The following is a 10,937-nucleotide window of genomic DNA, read 5'->3' as shown; positions in this document are numbered from 1 at the left end:
CATAATTTTTATAATTTATAATAAACCTGTTTAAAATAAGGAAATAAATGTGTAATTATATTATTGTAATATTTTATATTTTGTGGTATAAATCAAACAAATAACAGCTTTTATTTCATTTCCCGCGCCCCTGGTGTACCATACCCCCACCCCCTGTCCATTCTTCATTTATTTTGTGGCAGTAGGTCAGTCCATCAAAAGACCCAAAACAAGAACCAAACTCAAATTTCAGTTCTAGCGGCCAGCAATACTAAACACACACACGCAAAGTACGTGAGAATGCATGTGCACCCATACACTAAAACATGCTGGTGGCAAAACAGAACCAGACCTGAGAGAGTTCAAAAAATCTGAAAAATCATACAATCACATATTTTTGTCGAAACATATTGCGTGTGTACTAACACATGCAAAGATGTTCTCTCTGCGCTCTCTCTTTCATGATGACGTCACTCTGGGGTACTGAACGCGCTAGCCAGTGTGTGACGCTTTCGTTGTATGAACTGGCACATCTATATACTGTATGGTTAGTGGTACAATTGAAAATTAAATGCGAGGCGTTATCGATACTATCGCATGTATCACATATGTTACTAGGAACTACATGCATTTTGGCGAGAGTGTGCCTATCGAATGCGTTACCACTAAGCAGTCTGTTGATTCTTTTAGCGTCAATGGCTTTAAGCTTAGGTTTATTTAGGAACCACGGTTTGGATGATGTTGAGGGGAAAAGCGAGCAGTAACCTCGGTGCTTGATACTAGCAAACTCGGCGTATTCTCTCTCCCATTCTGCTTTTAAGATTCTGTGTATTTCGCACATAGCGTCTTTAAGGTTCCATTTAACCACTGTGTATTTTCCTCGTCTGTGGGCTTCTTTGGCTGCTGCGTCAACTGAAGTGTTCTGAGGGATGTTAGCGTGTCCGGGAATGTAGTGAACCTCTACAGTTCTTAGATGTGGATTTTGTTGGATCTTTTCTCTGATTTTGTAGGCGATAGAGTTATCCTCAATGTTCTTCGCCAGAATGAGGGCCCCGTTTCTGCTGTCTGTCAGGAGCGCGACACGAGGAAAATTGTACAAAAACGCATGGTCTAATGCCTTCTCGATAGCAAGGAGCTCGGCGGACAACGAGGAAAGGGTTTTGTGCGTGTAATAGCTATCTAAAAAACCTGTCCTATCGTGCAGGAAAGCGGCGCTGGAATGCCCATCTGCGACTGACCCATCCGTGTAATAGATTTCAAAACCACCCTTTGTCAGCTGATCCTTCTTTTCCCCGTGGAGCAGCATGATACCTGCCTGGTCTATAGCGTGCTTGTTGGGTGCAGAACCCTTGAAAAATTCTAAGTCGGAGCTAATTTTAGTGCAAAACGAAGCTGTGGTCTCGAAAACCTCAACTCTATCTATTATGCTGCCAAACTCCCGATATGCCTTAGCGTAGCCCGTGTTTAAGTCCCTATTTGCTGACACTGTTTCACTTGCTGGGAGATTAAATGCAAACACCTTAACCAACTCTTTCGCCGCCAGGAATCTCATCCTGTAGTCCGGGGGAAGTTCTCCTGCCATGTGATATATGATAGGAACGGGAGTGCAGATTATCAGACCCAGCGACTTTCTGAGGTGATGGTTGCAGTGGGATTTGATTTTGGCCAAGGCAGATTTGGACAGGTTGCAGAATGATGAGCACGCGTACTCTAGCCTACTTCTGACAAATGCCTTGTAAAATATAAGCCCTCTTTTGGGGCTGATACCATAGTGACACACACTGAATAATCTGAGAAACGCACAGTTTCTGTTCGAGTCCGAGATGGCCAGATCAATGTGACCAGAGGCTGAGTTGTTTGCTGAGATAGTCCTGCCTAGGTATTTGATCTGCTCTACTGGTCTGATCTCAACTCCTTGATGCGAGATATTTAGCGCAGCTCTACGATTGTTGAAGTAAATCACTTTAGACTTCACCGGATTGAATGACAGGTTTAGCCTATTGCATTTTTCTTCGAACTTATCTATACTGTCTTCCAGCACCCGTTTCGCAATGGATACGTCTTTATGAAAACAAACTATGAAAAAGTCATCAGCATACTGAAACAGTAAGCAGTTATGACTGTTAATATCATGTAGTTCGGCTGTGTAAAGGTTAAAAAGGTTTGGGCTGAGACAGCTACCCTGGCTAACACCTCTGTTCACCTCTACCTCGCCTTTGCCCTTTATGTAAATTCGTCTGTTAAGGAAGCTGGAGATCCAAGCCGTGAGGCTTGTATTGAACCGCATATCCCTCATCCTGTGCTCGAGTGTGTCCACTCTTACGCAGTCGAACGCTCTTTGTAAATCTAGGCAAGCTGCGACAACCTGACAACCCCTTGCCTTCAGAGCCAGAACTTTGTTGATAAGGTCGTTGATGCAAAGAGCCGTGGACCTGTTTCTCCTGAAGGCATAGGACCTGACCGGCAGCAGGTCACAGTTCGCTATGTGCTCGTTCAACTTCAACTTTATCAACCCCTCTATGGATTTAAACAGCGTGTTAATCAAACAAATCGGCCTATGGTTTTGGAAGGAAGTAGGGTCTGCATTCTTCTTGGGGATGGGTACCACTTTTATCCTGCGCCAGACTTCAGGGATGACGCCACTCAGCCATACTTTATTTATAATTTCAAAAATGTCTTGTTTTTTCCCACTTGGTAGCTTTTGAAGCATCCTGAACGAGATGCCATCAGGGCCTCTAACCGAATTGGGGTTCCTGGTTTTTAGGAAGGCCAGGAATTCTTCCAGTTCCAGGGGTTCCGGGTCGTCTGGTCCTAACAAAGGGACAGGAATTTTCTTAGGGGGCCTACTGTTTTTGTCATCTTCGTTCGTCTATTTGTTCCCTACATTTTTGATTTGACCGTATTTTTTGATGTTCTTCCCCCTGCTCCACATAGAGGGCGATGAGGAGACCTCTTCTATAAACTTGGAAAAGTTGCGCTTTCTAAGATTTTTTACGTGATTTTGTAGATTTTTGTCAGCTTCTAAGGTTGCTCTGGCATCAGCCAATTTTTTTGGTGAGGTAGAATTTTTGCCTGCAAGCGTTTCTCACGCGAAAAAGTTTTTCCGTTTCCTCGTTCCACCATTTCTTAGCAACGTACTTGTTCTTGCTTGGGAATGTGACCGTGTTTTTTAAGGTCAGGGATTTCACTTTTTCATTGAGCTCCTCCAGATTTGAGAAATCACTTGCACCCAGAATCCGGGCTATTCTGTTGTGAAGGATCTTCTTGCCTTGGAGGGGGGCATTTAGGCCTTGCACTGATAATACAATTGGGAAGTGGTTGCTGTTCGTAATTTTTGTTTTGAGGACTTGCCAGTTAATAGTTCCATTTCTGTAGTTCGAAAAAGAAAGGTCAAGAACGGAGAATTGAGATGGGCTCCTGGAGAAGGTTGGCGAACCGTCGTTTAGGCAGATAAATCCGGCCTCCCGGGTGGAATTCTCAATGCTGCGACCCTTGCGATCGCAGATCGGACTTCCCCAGATAGAAGACCTTGCGTTGAAGTCCCCGCCCACTATTGAGGGTATGTCAAGCGAAGCCGCGAATTCGAAAAACTTTTTTGTGCCCGATTTAAACTGTGAAACTGTTGTAGATGGCGGTGCATATATGCTAAAAATATTGAAATTGCTCTTGAGGTTTAATGTTTTTATTCCTAAAATTTCCAAGTCGTTCTCTATTTTTAAAATGCTGAATTGAATGTTTTTCCTGACGTAGATGCCAACCCCGCCGTGGCCGTCCTCTCTGGGCCTGCAGAAAAAGTTATAGTCTAAAATTCTGCAGTCCGCGTTGTTCAACACCCAAATCTCTGAGAGGATGGCAATATCTATTGCGTTCTTGTCTAGGAACATTGAGAGGAGCTGTTTGTTGTTGTTGTGTGTCAGACTTTGAATATTTAGCTGAAGAATCTTCATTGTTGGATGTTTTGAGAACCAACTGCCATCCCTTGGGCAATCTGACGCCTATCTAGTTCTGCGTTGGAAGCATTGACAAATTCTCTAATTTCCTTAATAAATTTATTCGCTATAGAATCCCCTTTAATGATGTTGTTTGGATCAATCAGGAACGCTGTGAGTTTGGCTCCTAGTGCGTTTAGCTTATCCTGGGCCAAAGAAGATGCCACGGATGAAGATCTCACAAATTTCTCGCTCATTTGGACGTAGTCTGAGTTTATTGAGTTCTTCCACTCTGCCATGTTGGCTGCTGCCTTGGCCGCCTCTGCGTTCCGGGCGGCAACCCTATTGGATTTGGTCACTTCCGCGAAAGAGGTGACAGAATGAATTTCCCTGGCGGACTCTAAGCTGTTATTTAAGAAATCAGGGGAGCGGTTAGATTGCCAACTGGGTCTAGGAAATTCCCCTTGATCCCTTAGGTTGGTGGAAGTTCTATCAAAAGGATCGGATATCTAGCCTTGACCTCAGCTCTAGTTAGGTTTTCCAGTGTCATACACTTTTGAATGGCGTACGCTTTTTTCCTGGCCTCACACTGCGGGTGGGGGGCAGCATGTTCCCCCTTGCAGTTAGCACAGACCAGCCCTGAGCAGATAATATCTTTGCTGTGATCTTGTCCGCATATGAAACATTTCGCTCCAGTCTTGCAATGTTGCGCCAGATGGCCAAACCTAAAACACCTGAAACATTGAATAAGCTGAACAAAAGGTTTCACTTCTACTTTAGAATATAGAAAATTGATTTTGGTTGGTAACTGCTCTCCTCTGAACCAGAGTTTCACCCTGCCAGTAGGTACACGTTCCCCCGATGCTCTATCCCTTCGAGTAATCCGAACTATCTCCTCAATTGGGATATCCGAGGTTACAAGCTCCGCTAGCTGTTCCTCCAAGTAGTGCCCGGGGATCCCAAAAATTAACCCTGCTTTTTGGACGAAGTGCCTAAAGATTCGGGTTGAGTACCCTTGAGCAGCGAAAACACTGTTTTCCACTAGCCCGTTTGCACCCTCCGCCGACCCGCACACAATCTTGCACCTGCCATAGCACATTCTAGCAACCTCCTCGATATCGCTAATGCCCTGTTTCAGCAGCAGATCGGATAGATCAAACTGGTTTATAGCAATTCTGGCATTATTCGCACTCATTTTGTCGATACAAACAATGTATGGGCCTTTATGCCCCTCATAATAATTGTTAACGATGATTTTGCGGTTATTTCCGTTTTTCGTACTCACGGAAGCCACACAAACCGCGTCAGTCTTCTCTCTCTCTTTCGTCGTAGAAATGTTTGATGTCATGCTTGTGTCGTGTTCGTGGACATGTTTGTCGACACGTACGTCGACAAGTTTGGTTTCTTGCACAGCAGTTTAGAAGCCAAAAACTGCGGAGCCGTTTTTGCCGCCATATTCACTCCTACCCGCATGGCGGATTTAGCTTCTCCTTCCCTTTTTTTCAGCGTTTCCATGCGAATTTTAACTCCCGTCGCCTTGTCCGTGGCCATCCTTGTCTTTCCTATGCTTGCCATGCTTCTCAGGGTCCAGACGGAGTTCCAAGAGCCGTTTTAAGAGTTATTCCGGAACGCCATGCAGTAAATTCCAGGTTTTTCGACTTAATTGATGAAGCTTTGGGAATTTCTTCGCGCCGTCTTCGTAGGCGTGTGAGGCGCCCCCAGAAGCTTCGGAAAATGTCTTTTTGATTAAAACTATCAGCGAACGTCTTGAAATATGTTCATTTTTTCCTTTCGCAAACAATTTTAGGTACGCGCCATACCAGTGTTGAACAACGTTTTTTTGAACAAAAACAATTAAAAAATTCGCGCGTATTCGCAAGCAAGTCGAGTCAATCTAGGGATGAGCGATAAGAAAATATACAACTCTGCCGCTATGCTGTTACTACAGATATATGAAATAGTGGGAATTGGAGCACAGTTTGGAATTTTGTGCTTGTACAAAAATAACTCTGTTTAAAGAAAATTAAGTTTTATTTTAATTATCTATTGTTTTTTTTTATTATGCAGCCCTGTATCGATAGTGACATCGATTGTTCTTCCAGCTCTAATGGGACGCGTTAAGCAGACTTTCTGGCAACCTTACATTGAATGACAAGTAAATTTCTTGTGTTCAATTTTGCAAGTAAACTCGTAAATTTCTAGAAACTGACAATGGTAAGTAACTGCAACACGCAGCTGGTTGTGCATCATTCATATGCATTTGACTTGTTAAAATGCGGGTAGCTTAAGCTTACACTCATATACATATTCGTCTTTTTAGGCGCGCCGCTATGATTCCCGCACCACGATTTTCTCGCCGGAGGGCCGCCTCTACCAGGTCGAATACGCAATGGAGGCCATCTCCCATGCCGGCACTTGTCTCGGCATACTGGCCGAAGATGGCATTTTGCTAGCCGCTGAATGCCGTAGCACCAACAAATTGCTGGACAGCGCCATACCATCGGAGAAGATCTACCGTCTGAACGAGTGAGTGCCATTTGTCTATATCTATAAACAGTATTGAAAATGACTGACTTACAGGAACATGGTTTGCTCTGTGGCCGGTATCACATCCGATGCCAATGTGCTGACCGCGGAGCTGCGTTTGATAGCCCAACGCTACCAATTCAGCTATGGAGAGGTGATTCCATGCGAGCAGCTGGTGTCCCACTTGTGCGACATCAAGCAAGCTTACACTCAGTACGGCGGCAAACGTCCCTTTGGCGTTTCTCTTCTCTACATGGGCTGGGACAATAAGTACGGCTATCAGCTCTACCAGTCTGATCCCAGCGGCAACTACGGTGGCTGGAAGGCTACTTGCATTGGCAATAACTTCGGCGCTGCCATATCCATGCTGAAACAGGAACTGGCCGACAAACCATCCATTAAGCTAGAGGATGCGAAAGATCTGGCCGTAAAGGTGCTAAGCATGACTTTGGACACCACTAAGCTGACTCCAGAAAAGGTGGAGATGGCCACCCTGCAGCGCGTCAAGAATACCACCGTCTACAGTGTGCTGGATAAGCCCGATGTGGAGAAGCTGATCGAAAAGTACAATAAACTGCAGGCCGAAACCGAAGCCGCCAAGAAGGAGAAGCAGGCCAAACAACCCAAGTCTTAGGTTCAATGGTAGACAGCTACATACATACTATACCCAAATTACTTTAGGGCGATCCTTGTTTTGTATTTGAAGAACGTGAAATAAAATTTCAAAACTGAATGCGGTCATGGTGATCATAAATATATGATGTGATATGCGTGCATATTTTTGTAGGATTTATCAAAGGAGCTAAACTGCTTCTCTCATGTACAAAAGCTACCACAAGCCGAGATTGGGCCAATTTTCTGAAATTTTTTTTTTATAAAGTTTAATACTTAGAAAGACTAGAAAAACTGTGGTCAAGAATCATCATTCTGACTATGACTAAAAACAACAAAAAACGAGGGGGAACGTTGTGAGTTGCTGCGGACACCGCAACTCTACATTTATACCCGATACTAAGTCAAAATGGCTCTCCTCCGGCAGACGCCGCTAATATTAAACGACACGACAAAGCGTGCGTGCGAGAGAGACAGAAAATCAGTCTGAGCGTGACGTCGGGCGCTGCGCGACCACTGCAAATTGATTTCTTGCTTTTGGCTACAAAAATAATCCGATCTGATCCAGATTCAGTAATCTGATAGAGCTGGTCGTTATCTATGATTCTGCGTTTTTAGTTTTCTCGTATCTGCAATATTGTGGATGCAACAGATTTTCGTCCTTTGTGTGGGCGGAAGGGGGTGGGGCGAAACTTTGAGATATACGTTTTATAGTGCGATCTAACAGGAGGGCGGATACCAAATTTGGTTACTCTAGCGCAATTTTGACACAAAACGGTCAAGGTCCGATATCACAGGAGTGTGGATACCAAATTTGGTTGCTCTAGCTTTTATGGGTTCTGAGATCCTTGAACTCATATTTTGCAATTGGCAAAACCGACCATGAAACCTGTGTGTTAGAGAGAGACAGAGCGAGAAAGATTGAAATTGTTTTCTTGATTCTAGCTGTAATAATTATACGATCTGGTTCAGATTTTGCATTTTAGTTTTCTCGTACCGTAGAAATTGTGGATGCCACAGACTTTCGCCCTTTGTGGGGGCGGAAGTGGGCGGGGCAAAGTTTTGAAATATTCTTGTAGCAGTGACATATCATCCCAGAAGTCTGGATCCAAAACATCGTTCCTCTAGCTCATATAGTCTTTGAGCACTAGGCGCTGAAGGGGACGGACAGACGGACGGACGGACAGACGGACAGACGGACGGACGGACAGACAGACATGGCTCAATCGACTCGGCTATTGATGCTGATCAAGAATATATATACTTTATGGGGTCGGAAACGATTCCTTCTGGACGTTACACACATCCACTTTTACCACAAATCTAATATACCCCAATACTCATTTTGACTATCGGGGATAAAAACAGAAAAAGTGAGATTTTGCTTATTTAATTAGGATTTCAGATCAAAGTTAATGATATTAACATATATGTCAATTGAGTAAATAAGTATTCAATTTCAATAAGTTTAGGCATACATTTAGAAAGGACCAGACCATAAGAACGGCATCCGCTAATATTGCGATTATATGTACATATATTCCATTCGATTCGGAATAATTGTGACAGTTGGTTAATGTTAGGCACCCACCCGTACGGTTGACTCGGTTGACTCAGGGGGAAGCGGAACTCGGCTGAGCCTTGGTTTTGTTTCATGTTTTCAGGTAAATCGCAAGTGTTGCAGAAATTTTTGAAAATATTTACTATAAAAGGCAGTTTCCGTCGTAGAATCGTTCATTGAGTTGGAAGAAGTCTTGTCTGGCTGGTCCGTTCCGTAATCATGATTCGTAAATACTTTGATTGCTTACAGAGATGCCGGGCTTTGGTATTGGATCCCTCCCAAAACAATCATAAGGCACGATGGAGGATATTATAGAAATAAAACATACAGTTACATTATCCCTGGATATTGGGAAAGAAACAAAAGCCATTGCGCACTTGTGGATGAGAACAATATTACTGTAGCCCTTGGGTTTAGTAAGAAGTCAAAAGATTATTGTGGCATTTATTCGTGCGTATGGCATAAAGAAAGAACACATGGCCACCTTATCTAGTAAGTATACCCCCGAATTATATTTCCGGTTCCTAGCTTACTGAAAAATTCCATTCCTCTCCTTCCTTCATTCTAGCTGCCAACAGCCAGCCACTTTCGCCGAGTGCGAGACGAATGGTATAAACACGGCACTGGAGTATCCGGAATGTTGTTGGAAATGCGTAGAGTATAAAGATTGTTAGCTCTGAGGGGCTGAAATTTTCATATTCGTGCAGATCGATCCTATCCAAAATTATCTGACAAAGTGAAAGAAATTTAATTGGCTAAAATGCAGATACAAATAAAAACGAAATAATTGTTACGTTGGATTAGTATGCCTTATATTTATACCCGATACTCAAAATGAGTATTGGGGTATATTAGATTTGTGGTAAAAGTGGATGTGTGTAACGTCCAGAAGGAATCGTTTCCGACCCCATAAAGTATATATATTCTTGATCAGCATCAATAGCCGAGTCGATTGAGCCCTGTCTGTCTGTCCGTCTGTCCGTCCGTCCGTCTGTCCGTCCCCTTCAGCGCCTAGTGCTCAAAGACTATAAGAGCGAGAGCAACGATGTTTTGGATCCAGACTTCTGTGGATATGTCACTCCTACAAGAATATTTCAAAACTTTGCCCCGCCCACTTCCGCCCCCACAAAGGGCGAAAATCTGTGGCATCCACAATTTCGACGATACGAGAAAACTAAAAACGGAGAATCGTAGAAGATGACTATATCTTCTAGAGTGCAAAATCTGAACCAGATCGTATAATTATTATAGCCAGAATCAAGAAAACAATTTCATTCTTTCTCGCTCTGTCTCTCTCTAACACACAGGTTTCATGGTCGGTTTTGCCAATTGCAAGATATGAGTTCAAGGATCTCAGAACCTATAAGAGCCAGAGCAACCAAATTTGGTATCCACACTCCTGTGATATCGGACCTTGACCGTTTCGTGTCCAAATTTCGCCACACCCCCTTCCGCCCCCGCAAAGGACGAAAAACTGGGGCATCCACAAATCTCAGAGACTATTAAGGCTAGAGTAACCAAATTTGGTATCCGCACTTCTGTTAGATCTCACTATAAAACGTATATCTCAGAATTTCGCCCCACCCCCTTCCGCCCACACAACAAACGAAAATCTGTTGCATCCACAATATTGCACATTTGAGAAAACTAAAAACGCAGAATCATAGATAATGACCATATCTATCAGATTGCTGAATCTGGACCAGATCAGATAATTTTTATAGCCAAAAGGAACAAATCAATTTGCACTGGCTTCGCAGCGCCCGACGTCACGCTCAGACTGATTTTCTGTCTCTCTCGCACGCACTCTTTGTCGTGTCGTTTAACATTAGCTGCGTCTGCCGGAGGAGAGCCATACTGACTTAGTATCGGGTATAACTGTAGAGTTGCGGTGTCCGCAGCAACTCACAACGTTCCCCCTCGTTATACATATAGAAGATATAAGATTATCACGATATAACGAGCATACAGAGAATTTAACACAATTTCAAAGATAGAAAACCGCGAGAAAAGTGTACCACGATTGACCTTAGTAAATTGTTTTACACGGATGAAATCTATGGATCAGAGGTCTGGCATTTATGAGTATTGGGGTATATTAGATTTGTGGTAAAAGTGGATGTGTGTAACGTCCAGAAGGAATCGTTTCCGACCCCATTAAGTATATATATTCTTGATCAGCATCAATAGCCGAGTCGATTGAGCCATGTCTGTCTGTCCGTCTGTCCGTCCGTCCGTCTGTCCGTCCCCTTCAGCGCCTAGTGCTCAAAGACTATAAGAGCTAGAGCAACGATGTTTTGGATCCAGACTTCTGTGATATGTCACTGCTA

General features: G+C 43.6%; 1 protein-coding gene and 1 long non-coding RNA gene across 2 annotated transcripts; both read left to right on the top strand.

The window, feature by feature from the left end:
* The first annotated feature begins 6,011 nt into the window (after positions 1 to 6,011).
* LOC117193545 (proteasome subunit alpha type-4) lies at positions 6,012 to 7,142 on the top strand. The gene is made up of 3 exons (XM_033398290.1): positions 6,012 to 6,122; positions 6,229 to 6,434; positions 6,489 to 7,142. Exons 1-3 carry the CDS (start codon positions 6,120 to 6,122, stop codon positions 7,066 to 7,068), a joined length of 789 nt encoding a protein of 262 aa, XP_033254181.1. The 5' UTR covers positions 6,012 to 6,119; the 3' UTR covers positions 7,069 to 7,142.
* Positions 7,143 to 8,994: 1,852 nt separating this feature from the next.
* Positions 8,995 to 9,400, top strand: LOC117194191. Its single transcript, XR_004474765.1, has 2 exons — positions 8,995 to 9,099; positions 9,176 to 9,400. It is a non-coding gene; the product is annotated as an uncharacterized LOC117194191 (long non-coding RNA).
* The last annotated feature ends 1,537 nt before the right edge of the window (positions 9,401 to 10,937 follow it).

Source organism: Drosophila miranda, assembly GCF_003369915.1.
Source record: "Drosophila miranda strain MSH22 chromosome Y unlocalized genomic scaffold, D.miranda_PacBio2.1 Contig_Y2_pilon, whole genome shotgun sequence".
NCBI classification, from domain to species: domain Eukaryota; kingdom Metazoa; phylum Arthropoda; class Insecta; order Diptera; family Drosophilidae; genus Drosophila; species Drosophila miranda.
The sequence above is the reverse complement of the archived record's forward strand: the minus strand, read 5'-3'. Positions and strand labels throughout refer to the sequence as shown.

Coding starts and splice junctions, on each gene's coding strand:
- LOC117193545 (XM_033398290.1), top strand. Junction 6,435..6,488: donor AAGATCTACCGTCTGAACGA/GTGAGTGCCATT, acceptor ACTGACTTACAG/GAACATGGTTTGCTCTGTGG.